Source organism: Dipteris shenzhenensis, chromosome 6, assembly GCF_047967505.1.
Source record: "Dipteris shenzhenensis isolate YYH24624 ecotype China chromosome 6, Dip_SZ_1.0, whole genome shotgun sequence".
Taxonomy (NCBI): domain Eukaryota; kingdom Viridiplantae; phylum Streptophyta; class Polypodiopsida; order Gleicheniales; family Dipteridaceae; genus Dipteris; species Dipteris shenzhenensis.
In genome coordinates, this window is record NC_141601.1 from 28,112,818 (window position 1) to 28,130,007 (window position 17,190).

Genomic DNA, 17,190 nt, shown 5'->3' on the forward strand with positions numbered 1-17,190 from the left:
GTGCTCGGCCATAGGGAGTCCGCCATCATAGCTATGGTCAAGACGAACCTGAGAGATTTAGGTCTGATGTTAGGGGAGAAATCCCCAGTGGTCAGTCATTGTCTCCTCAGTGTTGGTTCCTTAGTTAAAGCGCATGTGTTTTCTGGCTCTATTAGCGTAGGCCGTGAGTGTCCCCCCTCGTAGTGGGCCCAGTTTTGGAGCAGTTTTGTAATTGGTCTTTCTTTTTTGAGCCCTGACCAGCCCTCTAATATATCCGGCATATTTAACCCAAAAATAATAATAAACTGCATGAAATACCAATGCTTGGACCTTATTTTCAACACCCATAGTTGATTTAAACATACATGCTTGGAAATTTCCACTATCAACTAAATTATTCGAGGTGTGCTATTAATCATATGTATGAGGGAAATAGATTGGTAGTAGGAGCAGATGAGGACTAATTACTATAGGATCTTGCAACTTACCAAAATCAAATGAAAATTTTGCTGCATGTAGCAGTTTAGGTGTCGACGCATGAAGTACTTTGGGTGTCAACAACTTGGAGGGTGGTGGAAGGACTAAGATGGCATGGTATGGAGCTTTAACATGGTGGAAGGACCAAGAGGGAAAGGTATGGATAGGATTGAATAACATTGATTTCTCCATTTGTAGAAAAAGCGTGTGGTTTTCCATGGTGTAGGAATGCCCTCTTTGGGGCCTTTCCCATGGCCCGCAACCCTTTTGGCGGTCAATGACCAAGCTTGGCCTGTGTCCCCATGTCAAAACTAATCTTCCTGTTCAAAATGGTCGAGTGACACTATGCAGCGAGAGCCTCTTATTTCTCGCGAAGTTGCATACTATTCGTCAAAATCTACAATGTGAGGTGTAGGCCACATTCCCTTGTCTCCAACGGAGCACCTGCAAAGCTTGTTTGTGACAAAATCACTGGGCTGGCAAAATGGGGGAACTAACTTGGTGCAGGCATATTGTAGCAAAACTTGGGGCCTAAGAGCACGTTCCCATCAAGGAGCACTTTCTAGCATTCGTGAGAGGAGGAGAGAAGAGGTTCCCATGTGATCTCTCTCGCTCAAATCTGAGGGATTTCTGACGTATCTCTGACATCCAGCATATGATCAGAAGGGCCACAACGAAATGGTGTTTGCGCAAAGGATTGGTGTTTTCTTGCAGTAGCTGGCCCCGAAATGCTCGTTGGGAGAGTGAAATTGTCAAATCTCCACCCGAGCGGTGCGTTGCTGAACTCTGGGGTGGAGTGGAGGGTGGGAACAATCTTAGGGCCTAGCATGGGTTTAGGATGGGAATATTTTTGTCATCATTACTCCCATCCTACACCAAGTGGTCTAGGATGGATTTAGAATGGGAGTAGCCACTTTTTCTCCCATCTTTGACCATGGCCTCTAGACCTTGGCAACCAGAATGGGTTCCCCTTTTTTAGGGATTCAAAAACATGGAAGGATGAAGTGTCTCTTTCTCCCCACAAGGTCCCCACCTCTTAAACACATGAAATGATGCTATGTGTCCTCTTCCTCCTAAACCCATCCCTAGTTCTTTTTTTGTTAGCACATGGTAGAAATATGCATGGGACCACCTTTTCCCGTTCCCATCCAATTTCTTCCCATGTGCTAAGCCCCTTAGAGCCCATTCCCATGCTGTTTTTTGGAGTGCTCGCTCAGCGTTTACCAGCGTTTTTGAACATTTGACGAAATGTGTTCCCATGATCCGCTCCACCAGAAGACGTGCAACAAACGCATTCAATTCAAAAGATAAGCTCGAAAGGTATTGGCTGAACGTAGCTTGGGTGGAGAACCCTTTTATCCGTCTCCCCCGCGGCGGTGAATTGCCAAGTGTCGCACCGTTATTCACGGAGCCGTTCGTGAGAATGTTGCAAACTTTACGATGAAGCATTTGCGCCGCAGCGGGAAGGGGCTCTTAGCACGACAAAGGGTGGCCAAGAATAAGGCCTAACAAAGTGGAGGTGTAGAGGCATGAGTCGTAATACTTGGAGGCAGACGTGTGGAGAAGGAAATGCTTGAACGTCCGTCCAATGACGCGTGTGTGTCAGGGAGAGAGGTGTGTCTGTTGAAAGACGCATCTCTTGGGTGGGCTTCGTCTGTGAGAGGCGAGGCGATGCGATGCCGCCTCAGGAGGCGGCTGCTGCCGCACAATCGACCTCGTGGGGCTGGCGATGATTCAAGGAGGGCGCTGGCGTTACGACTTGTGCGTGGCAATGACGGGAAACGACGCCAGAGAACGAGAAAGAGAGAGAGAGAGAGCGCGCGCGACACGGTATGTGAGCGCGAGCGAGAGAGACGCAGAGAACGACACCAGAAAGTGACGGGGAATTCACAACTCACATACCGATGCGCGGCGGATGCGTTTCCTCTGCTCCGCACGCAACCTTTTTGTTGTGTGGGTACTTCCTCTTTCGAAGCGGTTTAGAATGAGTTTCGGTTTCCATCTCGATCGTGCATGATTGGGACGGCCCATTTGCTCTCCGTATGCAAGCGTGCCGCTTTACTTTTAGTTTGATCGAAGGCAGACACGGCACTCAATCGTCGCACTCAATCGTCGTAGGGCAAGGAGGATTTAGCTTCGTTCTTGAGCAGGAAACCGCGACGAGGAGAAAGAAAATCGGAATCTAAGCCAATTGCGACGCGCCATTGTTGACGTTGCCCCGCTTTGCAAACCCATCTTGTGCTCAAAGATTGCTAAAGTTTGTTTCTTATCCAGAGAGACTAGCCCAAGTCATAGAATCAGAGGATCAAGGCTGATTGCGAACGCGTTGTAAACAGAATGCGTTCTGTTGGTGATTAATGCAAGGAATTCCTGTTGATGATTAGTGTAAGGAATTCCGCAGCAAACAATTGCCTTTGGCGCGCTGAGATTTTCAGATCATGGAATAGCAATTCGATTTCCGCCTGACTTCATGGGGAATGGATCAAGCAGCCGGAGAAATTGGCGTGTGCAGCAGAATGCTGTTCATCCTCCGCCCCCAGTCCCTTATTACCATCCAGTTGGTCACAATGGTACCGTTCCCCCCCAAGTTAGAATGCAGTACTATCCGCAAGGTTACGTTCCAAGCAATGGACAGTACTTCATGAGCATGTCCTCTAGTACTTTGAACCCAGTTCTTCCCCCCGTGTCTGCTTCCTCTCGTGTTGCCGAGCATCAAAAGGTCAGCACCATCCTCAACGACGTCAATGTGAAGAAGACAACCCTTCGTCTCGAAAAAGATGAGGAAAATCCGGGCTTCTATTTGGTTGCCTTCACTTTTGATGCGATTGTTCCTGGGAGGTACGTGACTTTATACTGAGATGAATGGATACTTTTCTCATGTAGCCATTGAGCCAAGTCTCCCTGATTTTCGTTTCTGTGACTGCTTTTTCAGTATCTGCGTCTTCTTTCACGCCAAAGAAGGACCTGAGTTTAGTTTGATTCCTTTGAAACCGAATCTTTTCAAGCCATCAAGGGTTTCTTTTGAGAAAGGGTTAGGTCAGAAGTTCAGACAGGCTCCGGGTACGGGAGTCAATCTGTCTCTCTTTGAACCCGCCGACCTTGTGGAAGTAAAGCACGGTGGAATTTATCCTTTGGTTGTGAGAACAGAGACAATACCCAAGGACCCTCCAGCAGATGCTACCTCCAGACAAGCTGAAGTGATTGGAGCCGCTTTGCCACAAGGGGTCAGCGCTCAGACAACACATTGCCGGATAGAAATGAAAGACGGCCATTATTGTGTCAAAGTAGTCAAGCAGATCATTTGGGTGGAAGGGGTCAGGTACGAGCTACAGGAGATATATGGGATTGAGAATGCTGACGGTGGGGGTGGAGTTGAAAGTAGCGACTTTGGCAAAGAATGTGTCATATGCCTATCTGAGCAAAGAGACACAACCGTATTGCCCTGCAGGCACATGGTAAGGCTCAAAATTTAAATGCTGTTCTAAAAAACGCAGATTTCTAACGAGTTATGCACTAATCAGTACTTCCAGTTCGTCTCCTGGCTTCATACCGTTTTTTCCACCTAGATCTTAAGCCTTAATGAGTACTTCATAGCAAAGCTGCAAATAATCTCATGTGACATTATGCGAAATCTCTCAGTTTGTAAAGGCTATTCAAAAGAGTTGAATCTTTGCCTGTTCATGCATCTAACGCTAACACGGGGGATGATATCATTGGGCATCATTAATTGAGTTGTAGTCCCTATGGCACCTTCACCAGCTGTAGCTTTGATGATAGCTGTGAGTAGGGAGCTGGAGACCTTAGCATTGATGTTATGCAGCTTCTGTTCATTGATTCCTGTACTGATACAACTGCATCTCTGTCCTTGTGCAGTGCATGTGCAGTGCATGTGCCAGAGTCCTGCAGCTCCAAACAAATCGGTGTCCTATCTGCAGAACTCCAGTTGAAAAGCTCTTGGAAATAAAAATACCAATAGAAGAAGCAAAACAGAGCATAGATAAGCTCTAATTGTTCCATTTTGATTGTGATTGCTAGAAAGCCATGTTACGGTTTACAGGCAGGAAAACTTGTTTATAAACTGTCTTCTAAACGACTATTTTGTATGGAGTTTTGGCAATCTTTCTGTACCGAGATCAAGGTGGGTACATGCAACTCTGAAGCCTCTGACTGAGATGGTTAGAGTCAAGTTCTGATGTATATTTACATTAAGAAATGCTGTAAGCGGCAGCGAACCTTTGTGATGAGTTGAGGTTGCAAAGCCTGAAAAGGATAGCTTCTGGGAAGAGTTGACCGTGTTCTTGATTATGTATGATCTCACATATTATATAGTCAGCCATATGAAGTAGTTCGATTTGCAAGGAAGATTTATGGCATATGGCTATATGTCTAATTTCACTGATGGGTATGCTGTTTCTATGCAATGAAATAATTGTCAACAGAGAATTAAGGTTTTTTGAGGGGGTGGATGTGAGTTGTCTATTTCTGTCTTTTTCTGGTGTATTTCTGCACATCTCCAGAACATTACTTCAGCAAGATCATGCTATGCTTCCCTGCATAATGCTTGGTAGTCAGAAGGTAAGGAAAGAAGGTCGTCTTCAGTTTGCAGGGTATTTTATGAGAGTGTATGTGTGCGTATGTGTATATATATTTCGTGTCAATATGTGGAACATCAACGTTATGGGCATACGAGATGCGTTGCAAGCTTCTGTTTCAGCTTCTGTGACTCATTCTGGCTTACTAGGTTTTAATTTCAAGGGTATAGCCTTACCTTTTCCTGCAACGTGGTGGATTTCTTCTTGCCTCTAGCCTTTCCATATGATGAGTGAAACCTCCCTGACTCATTGGGATATTGGAGCCCCTCGCATCTTCGCGCACAATTCTTTTAGTTGTGCCTCATTGGATGTAGAGATATCATCCTCCTCATCACCTAAGCTAGAGTCATCACTCTCTAAGTCACTTCCTTCCTTTTCCCCTTTCTCTTCTTCGAAGAACGTAGTGTAACTGTAACATGTGTCAAAAAACTAGATTTGATGGGTGGTATCAATGACATTTACATTATACCTTTGCGTAGCAACTTTTCTGCAGTGAAACCCATTCGGTACAATGCCACTTATTCATCCATCATTCAGTAAGTTTTCTACCATCTCCACTCTTAGGTCTGGATCCAACGGCTTTTTATAATCCACCATTGCTGCATCGAGCTTATTCTTTTTTTCCTCAATGTAATGAAGCTCAAGAAGTTTTACTACCACCCCTTGATAAGAAACACATTAAGAAATGCTGTAAGGTTGTAATGGTAGTATGCTTGGATGATGAAGTGAGACTATACCATGGAAATCTTTTGCAAATATCCGAATCTTGATGTCATGCTGGTATACAGAGCATCCCTTTGTGATTTTGTCACGAACAAGACCAATGTTGATTTCTTCTCGTCTACCAAAGGACCATTTACGATAAACTATACAAGGTCAACTATCCGTGATGCTCTAAGGTCTTGCAACTCATCTATGAAAAATACACATGGCGTCTCCCACGCATCATTGTCCATTCCCATGAAACGCTCTGTATCAATGCCATTGATGCATGAAAAACTTGTATCTTCATCTGATAACATGATATCATAAAAGAAACTGAAAGTAGAACCAACAATTGTGCTTTGCATGGTGCTCTCCAAGATCTTCTTGACCTCTGAATATTTTGTCTCTATCACTTTTGGCATTTTAGCTCTTCAATCCTTTGTTGGTGTGGCATCTTGAACTCAACTACTTTCTAGCCCATGTCTTGTTAACCAGTTGACCAAGGCCAAGTGCCTTCTTCTTATCCACATCAATTGCTTTATGGGCTAGCTCCTCATTTGAACTGAGTAAAAACGCTTATGCCAATAGAGCATCTTCACTTTGAATCATGCGGGTGACCACTTCATCCAATTGACTATGCTTGCTCTTTTTTCCAAAGAAGTACTAGCATACATCTTTTGTTATTCCATCTGGGACGAACCTTAATGGTCTCCACCAAACAATAGAGACCAGTTTTATTATTGCCTTCTTTTGAGTTGCAGTATGCCCTAGTGCCTCGTACAATATCTTCTCTGCTCCAAATTCTTGGCATACATCCACGATGCTTTGAAACACTGACTTGTCATGAAACACAATGCAAGTATGATCCCTATATCTTGCAACTACGGTGCTTAGATCCTGGGGACTTTGCCACTCACCTACTACACCTTTCATGCCTCTGTAGAAGCGAGTTCTCTTTGCTATATACTCAGGTGTAGGTCTCTTGCCCTTTAGTATTTGTGGCTTTCCACACCCTATCCATAATCCCCTTGCCTTTATCAGGATCTCAAAAAGTGTTGAGGTTTTTTTCATCTGATATACATTCAAACTCAACATTTTTTATTTTAGAATGTACTTTGAGTCATCATTAAATATGCATATATAACAAATGATTCGTTGAAACTTTTCCATCCATTGAAATTGTGGCAAATTTTCTTTTCATCCCTCATCTAGGGCGATCTTGCAAGCTCTACCATATTGTTGCCCATCAATGGGCTCAAACCTGCACGTCTCCAAGAACCTGTTTTTTGCCAGCATATATCTCTATCACTCCCATATCTATTCTGGTACAAACCCTCTGCACGAACAAAGTCACTCTCTTTGAAGTCTCCAAAGACTTGGAGAAAATCTCTGTGCTTTTGAAATGTGACCTCACTCAACATAGGATGGAGAGTGATATTACTTGTTAGTGGTGTTGTAGCTTTCCTCGTATCTTACAAGTTGCGTGCAAAACGCTTATCCAACTTTCATTGATTTGCGAACCAGGAAGCTGGATCAATAAGTACTGTAGCCATGTTGAATGGCGATAATCTTCAAACATATCCCTCGTCATCAGGAAGATGTAAGTCGGGCACACTTTTAGAAAAATCTATAAGCACATCGTCTTCATGTGGATCCTCTTCATTACTATGCAACTCCTTGCCTACTTCTAAATAAGTTGCACTCGAACAATCTGCACGTGGAGCTGGAGTTTTATTGGATCTCTTTCTTGGAATAGCTGTGGAAGTCAAACTTGCCCCAAGATGACCCCTTCACGTTCCTATAGTTATAGTCGTAGATGTTGTAAGTACAACCATAGATGGTGTAGTTACAGTTGTAGATGGTGTAAATATAGTCATAGATGGTGTACATATAGTCGTAGATATTTTCGTTAACAGCCAAAGATGTTATTGGGGATACAACCTCACAGCAAGATGCTACCGTGGTGCACTATCCCATATTTTTCTCAGTGATTCCAAGGCATTAAGTAATTCTGGAGATCCTTGAATTGGATTGGTATAGCCTTCAGGAAGTACTCGTCACTAACCGTAGCAGCTTATATACCAGATCTTCATCCTTTTTGCGCATGCAGACAACTTCCATCAACCATTGTCTACAATAGGTGTTGGCAAGACAACGCCAACATTTCATACTGTCTCCGCACTACTATATGTGGAGCTTAACACTTTCTCTGTGGTGATCACCATGTAGCACTTGGAATTTCTGTCTAAACAATACCAACCATGATAGAGATTTGACATTGACCTTTGGAGAATCAGACTTTGCCATGATTTCTTGATAAACAATTTAGATTAAATTTCAAACTTCAAACTAACTACATGGAGTTTTACTTTTACACTATTTTACTAACTTCAAACTAAATTTTAATTATATGCTTTGTTTAAATTCGATACTTAAATAAAAAATGTTAATTTAAATTTCCTACTTTAAATATCATGAAATTTAAGCTTTATTTTAAACTAAGACAATTACTCTATAATTTTTAAATAAAAATACAATAAACATGTATTGTGTTAAAACATAAATTTAAAAATTTTAAATAAACTATTTTTATTTAAAAGTAAAATTTAAAGTATATTAAATTCATATATTTTAAATTTTAAATTTAGCACATAACCACACAATTGTGTAGGCAGAGAGTTGGCACACTTCCTCTTTAAAAATTATAAGACCAAGGAACTTGCCCTTCCTTGGGTTTCATATAAATTTGCACTTAGCACATAGCAATTTGCATTTAGCACATAGCATATAGCAATTCGAATATAGCACGTAGAAATTCAAATTTTGCACATAGCAACTTGAAAACACTTTGCATTTGGCTTATAATACTTTGCATTTAGCACATAACCACACATTTGTGTGGGCGGAGAGTTGGCACATTTACTCTCTAAAAATTATAAGACCAAGGAGCGTGCCCTTCCTTGGGTTCAGTTTAATTTGCATTTAGCACAAAGTAATTTTAATTTTGCATATAGCAATTTGAATTGGCACATAGCACTTTGCATTTGGCTTGTAGTACTTTGCATTAACACATTGTGTGGGGAAGAGTTGGCACACTTCCTCTCCAAAAATTATAAAACCAAGGAACGTGCCCTTCCTTGGGTTTCATATGGATTTGCATTTAGCACCTAGCAATTTGCATATAACATATAGCAATTCAAATTTGATACATTGCACTTATTGGTAATTCATATTTGGTACATTGCACTTTGCTGTTGGCAATCAACATAGAGAATTTTGCATTTGCAATCAAGAAATACAACTTTGTATGCATAGTATATGCAATTGGCTAGTCTACTCAATTAAAAGAAAAACCAATATGGAAGGAAACTTTACCTTTTGAGCAATTGAGAATGATGGGAAGATGAGGATCACAATTTAATTATCAACGTAGCAAAGAACAATTAGTGAGAACTAATGGTTCATCAACTCGTGGTCCCTTCGTGTAATGTTGCTACTCTTGAGCTACATTTTACAGGTCATTCATATGATTGGCTTGCAATGTATCCTAGATGCCTTTTAGCTGACAACCACTCTTCATGACATCGATCAAAATATTTGAAGTGGTCTTGCAATCTTTTTGCTTCTTGAACACCCTATAATGTTGGTGGATATTGCACAATGACTTGCCCTCCTTTCCCAGTGATGATTTTGGCCCTTTCAAAGTATGAGCAATATCTAATTTACATAAGCATATGATTGCAAGACACTTGACATCCAATTAAAAGCAGAGCTCACTAATCCTAGGATGCTGAAAGAGGCATCGTTATGTCACCGACTTGTTAGCTGTAGATGCGATTGGTACACCGCCCATGAATAATAGCTGGATGACATCTACCTTTATGTACTCTAGTTAGTGGCTCAGTTAGTATGCCACCTAGGCTAGCTAAGTTTGGTTTGAGACCCACATATAGGGTTCACCTATTCCTTTTGTACTTAGAGAGAGTTCTTTTGGCTTTCACAACTAAGAAGAGGAAAACTGTTTTCAACCTCCACCTTTGTGTGTATTCCCCCATTGTGTATGTGAGAAAGCTGCAAGTGAGACTCCTTCTCTCCCACTCTCTTCACATGGCAGCAGAGCTTGGTTCATGGTAAGGAGCTCCAGAAAGCAAACCAAGTTCGCGGTGTCTTGGTAAGAGGATCAGTGTTGCTTTCCTTTTTCGAGTTTGGGAGCAAATCTCTGCAGGTAGCACAGCCAAAAAGTGCAAGAGTGCACTGTCTCAGATTGTGATGCCCTTCACGGTGTGGCGAGAGGGTAGTATATGCTACGAGGCCATTTCGGGGCCCGTTTACGTGGCGAAGGTTTTCCATAGGCACTCAGAAAAGTGCCATGTTTTTGCTATGCGACCATTGTTCCGCAGGTTGGTGAAAAGTTGCCGTAGAAATTGCATCGTATGCATGTGCGCAGAGATATTGGGAGTGACAGAATCATTCTTATTGCCTATTGATGCAAAATCATCACTAGGAAGTGACTGTGTGGTCAAATACCACTTTCGTCAGTTTTGTAGATTTGCCCTTGTGAGGCAAAAGTTGTGTTTTTTGTAGTGACAAAATATTTATGTAGTGTTCTGTAATGGTGTCTGATGCTCTTTCATAGATAGTCACTGAAAAGCTTAACAAGAACAACTTCCAAGCATGGAAGTTTAGAATGACGAATTTCCTCAAGGAAAAAGGGTAATGGGAGCTCATTACTGGAGCTGAACAAGAACTAGTTATTCCTAATGTTCCCAATCAACAGGAGTTGCAGGCATTTAAAGGATGGCATGAGAGAGCCATAAAAGTTATGTACTGGCTGTCTGTCAATATTTCAGATTCTATAATTGTGCATATTCAGGATGCAAGCATGCCGAAGGAGGCATGGGATACTTTGACAAAAATGTACAGCACAAATACGTAAGCCAGGAAAATGTAGCTCAAGCAAGAGGTGCATAATGTGCAGAGAGAAAATATGAGCATCAATGACTACCACATGAAGGTGAAGAAGATTGCAGATGCACTTGCTTCCATTGGGTTGCCAGTGGAAGATGATGATTTAGTTTTGGTGACCTTGAATGAAAGGATTATGCACAATTCTGGACATCCATTACCGTCCGTGAAAAATATCCTGATTTTGAGGAGTTGATTGCTCTTCTAATTTCTGAAGAGCAGAGAAATAGTGGTGCATCTTCTTCAGGAGAAACTTCAAAACAAATTGTCTTCTACTCAAATGTTGGAAGAGGTAGAGGCAGAGGTAGAGCAGACCAATCTGTAGGCCGTGGCAGAAATCAGAATATGCAGCAAATTCAAGAAAACCAGTCCTATGGAGGAGGACGTGGTAACTTTAGAGGCATGGGGAGCCAAAGAGGTCATGGTGGATGGCAGAGAGGCCAAAATGCAAACATCAATGTTGAATGCTGATACCGTGGTAAAATGGGTCATATGGCTAAAGACTGCTACAAAAAGCAGAATGACATCATGAATGGAAAATTGCAGCAAGGCAATTATGCATCCTCTAGTAGACAGGGTGATGACAGAAATGAGCATTGTTTATGGTGCAGCACATGACCAAAATTCTATGACAAGTGTAGAAGAAAGCAATGATGTGTGGTATGTTCACTCAGGTGCATCAAACCACATGACAGGTCATGCAGAATGGATGCAGGATGCAAGGAAAATGGAAAGACCAGGATTTGTGGAGATTGGTGATGATACTGCACATCCTATTGTGCAGATTGGTAAAATTCCTTTGTCTATGCAGGATGGGAAAAAGAAATACCTGTCTGGTGTATTTCATGTCCCGAATATCACTAAGAACCTGGTTTCTATTGGTCAAATGGTTGAGTAGGGCTTGCAGGTTAGATTTAATCCTCATGGATGCTTTGTTGAGGATATGAAAAATAAAGGTCGCTTGATAGAAAAAGGGAAGAAGAAGGGCAGGATGTTTACATTGGATGCGGACATGCCTGAATTGAGTGCAGTAGCTCTTCCATTAGATAGAGGTTCAAACCACAAAGAGACCCATTTGGAACCCTAAAAAGAATACTTTTATGTCCTGTTGAGCTACCAAACTAGTGCTAAGGGATATCTTATGCATTTTCAGTGATGTTTCAAGCTCTTAGGCCTTTATACTATCAACTCCACCTTGAGCCTTTGATAGATATTACATTCTATGCTAGCATATGTTTAGCGATGCACACATTAGATCACCTTGAGATCATGACAGTTGAGCATAGAGGTTTGACAGGTTGTCATACATTGTCAATTTTATGGTCCTCTTCTTCAGCAAAGTAGAGCATCATACTTGCATCTTTGACCCCCACTTTTATGCAACCCTGGGATGATTTTGTACACACTGACTATGCGGTCTTCTTTGACCCCGTATCATTTGAAAGAGATTGCACTACTGTAGCATACGTTTGACATTGTTGCAATTCTTTTTTTTTGGGTGACACTCTTGTATGTCACAGTCGCCCTGATTATTTATTCGTAGCTACATCAACTAGCTTCACATCTAGATGTCTCTTCTATAGAGCCGCTGCAGAAACAACGGCAACTTGTGACATGTTTGGCATGCTACCATACACACCATTCTTCACGAAGTCATGTTTGATTGGCCAATGTTTGATCCAGGCGAGCATCTTACTTCTTGGATTTTTATCCTCTTCCCTTCATCTTATTTTTTGGTCTTTGTTTCCAATGGCGAAGGATGACCCACAACTTAAGAGGGGGAAATGCACATCTACGTATAGGATCACATAAGTTATACTCATTGTACATGATTTTTCTACATAGTCATTGTGCTCCACATGCACATACTACTTTGATTCTTTTCGATTTTGGATGCTATCATATGCACCAAACAAAATTTGAAAAGATCATGTACATTCACCACCCTATTTGATTCAAAGGTAGCAACATAAGTTCTTAGAATTTATGTAACTAGGAGTGAAGAAGAAAGAACGAGATTTTATGAAGCACATGTGCATTGGTGTATGCGAGTTTATGATTGGATTTTAGTATTCTAAAGACTTGACATGATAGAATTGGGCTACTATGACTCATTAGCAATTAATTTTGCAAGAGAAACAATTTTATTATACTACACATAGCAACTATTTGATGTCAACGGGTTCATTTATAGTGCCCAAAGCCTTATTGGTTGCACTTGGAATTGTAACTAGCTTCAACAAACAGTTTGCATATGAATATGTGATCACTGGATTGCAAATGCCTTGTCCATACTTTTTGGCTATGTCAAGGGAGCAATCGCAATAGTTTGTGAAAAATTTAATTCATTACAATGATGGGAAACTCACCGGTTAGCATGGTGAGGGCACTTTCTCTTGGGAGTTCATGATCATGGCTGGCCTTGGAGCTTGCAAAAATCTGCATGAGTACAATGTAGCAACTAGGGTATCTTCTACATATGAAGGAAACTTCAAACACACCATCAATCATTATGAGGTCTATTTGTTCTTTTCTCAAATATGTGCTAGAGTGGGTTTTGAAAGCTTCTCACGTCATTTGCAGTATTAGCTGAAATAACTTTTTAAAACCCCAAAATACACAAAGATGCTTCGTTGCAAGTTTTGATTATGCTTTAATAATTTAGCTCTTCCTCTTCATCATTTGCTTCGGCTCTGAAATATTTGCATTGTGCCTCATGATCTCCCACTTGCACTACCTACACGTACAGATAGTCCCTTCCTTATGGCCTGGAATCGACTGTCTGTAATGCATTTTAACAATTCCTTTGGAGCACATTAAAAGATTTCTTGTAGAGTATTTTCAGAATGAATGAATGGCCATTGAAGGAGAAAAGTCCGGCAAAGAACCAAGCAGCACATTATCAATGTCGGGGATTTTTGAAGAGGTGAAAAATTCTGGGGGTAAAGCAAAAGTATAGTCATCTTGTCGCATGTGTTGGTCAAAACTGATGGTTGCTGGGTGTGTGTAGGATCTGCCTATTAGATGATTGTGCATGAAGGGGTCCATTGTAGCCAGGGATTGCTCGAATGGTCATTCCGTGATGAGTCAGTCTCCGTTGCCGATCCTTTTCCAATCCACAATGTTTGATTCCTGAATTGGATGCGTGGCTGATCGATTCTGCAATTCAATGGTATGTAATTTCAAAAAATTTGCCGATTCTTTTTATCCATGATGTTGGGTTCTTGATTTGGACGTGAGGCTTAGCGATTCTTCAATTCAATGGTACGTAATTTCCAAAATTCTGCCGATTCTTTTCTGATCCATGATGACCGGCGGTTCTTGACTCGGATGTGAGACTCATCGATTCTTCAATTCAAATACTACGCGATGCTGATCGATTCTGAAGCTCAATGGTTGTGGCGCTTGATGTCAATGGTACATGAGCATGATAATGGAGTTCGATCGATTGAACACTATCCCAGGACCGAATGATCAGGGAGCTTCCCCTTCATTCTCTACACTAGATCTGATCATATGATGTGTTTTCCATTATTTGTTGTTTGAACATAACTGAACAACAACAACATTTAGTCGACAAGGATGCCCCTTCAATCTTTGTGACCCATTTTAAAATTAACATAAAAGTATTGAGATTTAAAATGTGACACGTGGCTCAACTAGAAGCTAGATTTTTTTTCATTCCACAATGCTACCTGCCTAAAAAGATGAAATAAAAATACTTTTTATATTGAATTACTTTTAAGCTATAATTAAGCTCTTATTTTAAAAACTAATTAAGATGAAATAAAAATTTAAGTTTTTTAAATGTAAGTATATAATATATATAAATTTATATTTTAAAATGAAACAAAATTAAGATAAAATAAAAGTAAAACTATTTTTATTAAAAATACAAAATTTATTAAGATATTTAAATAAAAATTAAAGTAATATATAAATATAACTAAAATTAAAATAAGATAAAATAAAAATAAATTAAACTTGCTAACCCCCCTTAATTGATCGCCCTACCCCCCACCCCACCTACACCAGCCAACCCCTCTACCCCCCCCCCGCACCTCCCCTACCCCGAAACCTGTCGTTATACCCCCCCCACCCCTCACCCACCCCAGCTAGCCCCCTTGACTCCCCAAACTTGTCGCTAACCCCCCCTCCCCTAGCTAACCCCACCCTACCCCCCCCAACTTGCGGCTAACCCCCCCCCTCTCCCCCCACTAACCCCCCCCTCGACCAATCCCCCTCCTCCAGCTAGCTCCCTATCCACCTACCCCCTCCCTCGGTTAACCCCCCGCTACCCCTTGGCTAAGTCCCCCGCCCCCCTCCCCCGGTTAACCCCCTGCTACCCTTCTTGCTAAGCCCTCCACCCCCTCCCCCGATTAACCCCCCGCTACCCCCTGGCTAAGCCCCCCATGCCCCGCTAACCCCCCCCACCCACCTGTTGCGCACGCTAAACCCCCCCTCCTCTCACCATCCCCTTCTACCCCACCCCACCCCACCCCACCCAACCTACCTGTTGCGCATGCTAACCCCCCCCCCTCACACTCCCTTCCACCCCACCCAACCTAGAGAGAGAGAGAGAGAGAGAGAGAGAGAGAGAGAGAGAGAGATCACCACCCCCCTCACACCCCCTTCCACCCCACCCCACCCCACCCAACCTAGAGAGAGAGAGAGAGAGAGAGAGAGGGGGGGGGGGGAGGCAGGTTTCGGCTGGAGGGGAGGGGAGGTGGAGAGGAGAGGGGGAGGGGAGGGGATCAGTCGTGGTGTGAGGGGGAGGGAGAGAGGAGAGGAGGTAGGGAGGGTCATGGTAGCGAGGGGGAGATGGAGAGAAGAGGAGGGTCACGGCAGCGAGGGGGAGGTGGGAGGGGAGGGGAGGCAAAGAGGAGAGGGGAAGGGGATGGTCGCTACCACGAGGGGGAAGGGAGAGGAATGGTGAGGGGGAAGGGAGAGGAGCGGCAAGGGGGAAGGGGAGGGGCAACAAGGGGGGGACAGTTGGGGGAAGGAGAGGTGAGGAGAGAGGAGTAGTAGGGAGGTGAGATGAGCCACGAGGGGGGAGGGGAGAGGAGAGAGGAGTGGCATGGAAGGGAGAGGAGCCACAAGGGGGAGGGGAGGAGCGATGTCAAAGGAGGGGGAGGGGGAGCCGTGAAGGGGAGGGGAGGAGCGACGAGGGAGGAGGGGGAGGCGAAGGGAGGCGAAGAGGAGAGGGGGAGGGAAGGAGGGGAGGGTGGAAGAGGAGAGAGGGAGGAGGAGGGGGTGGAAGGGGGAGGGGCAGTGGGTGGGAGAGGGAAGAGGAGAGGGGGAGATGGGAGAGGAGGAAGGGAGGAGAGAAGAGAAAAGAGAGGGGGAGGAGGCAGTACTTGGGAGGAGGAGGAGGAGTAGCCCAAACTAAGAATGAGAGAATTGGGAGGAAATATGGACTTTATGAGAGGCAAAGATATAATTAGGTGTAGGGCAGACTTTTAGTTTAGTATAAGTAGGATTGACTTGACTCCCTCTTTTATTCCAAACTTCATTCTTCAAACGTCATGGTTCTCTCCTCATCGCAACCAATTGCTCGAATTGGCAAAATTTTCCAAATGCTGCAACAAGTGAGTTGCTTTCCAACGTATTGTGTACACAACAACTTCAAATTATAAACTTTTTTATTTTTTTAAGAAATTTAGTCTCCCAACCTATTGCATATGCAACAACTTCTAATTTTTCAAGATTTCTCAAAAAAATCTGACAACGTATTGTACTTCAAAAAACTTGGTTTTTGTTAAAATTGCGTATGCAACTTCAAAGAAACTTATTTTTCTTTACACTTTTAAAATTTTTTAAATGTCTTTCAAACATATTACGTGGCTAACAACTTCAAATTGAAAATTTTGAAACTTTTAAATATTTTTCAAACCTATTACTTAAGATTTCTCAAAACCATTGTAGTTGCTGCAAGTTTTGGGCTCCCCACGCGGTTGTGTATGCAATAAGTTGGAGAGAGATTTCCCTCACACTCAACTCTTCCCTAACATTAGCACATTAATATGGGATATATATATATATATATATAATTTATATATTCAATATAAATATTTATAGCATAACTTATAAGTTTATGATATATATTTATAAAAAATGTTTTAAGTAATAAATATAATAATAATTATTTTTCATTATATAATTATTGGTATAAAATAAATAATATAATTACTATATTCAATGAAAATATATAATTGTAATTATTTTACAAATTATAAAATTATTGATATAAACTAGACCTTTATATAATATATTTAGCATGTTTTTAAAAAATATTCATAACCCATTAAAGTAGTAAATTATGTAAATCATCAGTATCATATTTTAGAAAATATAAATATAATTTATTTATTTACTTAAAAAATATAAATATATCATTTAAAAATAAAATTTAAATATTTTTAAAAAAAACTAAGACTCAACAAATACTTTTCAAACATTGAAGAATATTAGA

At 41.8% G+C, this 17,190-nt stretch overlaps 1 protein-coding gene across 1 annotated transcript; it reads left to right on the forward strand.

Moving 5' to 3' along the window:
• Positions 1–1,958: 1,958 nt before the first annotated feature.
• LOC147901006 (putative E3 ubiquitin-protein ligase LUL2) lies at positions 1,959–4,913 on the forward strand. The gene is made up of 3 exons (XM_087375604.1): positions 1,959–3,294; positions 3,389–3,911; positions 4,330–4,913. The coding sequence occupies exons 1-3, from the start codon at positions 2,927–2,929 to the stop codon at positions 4,462–4,464; spliced, it is 1,026 nt and encodes a 341-aa protein (XP_087231730.1). The 5' UTR covers positions 1,959–2,926; the 3' UTR covers positions 4,465–4,913.
• The last annotated feature ends 12,277 nt before the right edge of the window (positions 4,914–17,190 follow it).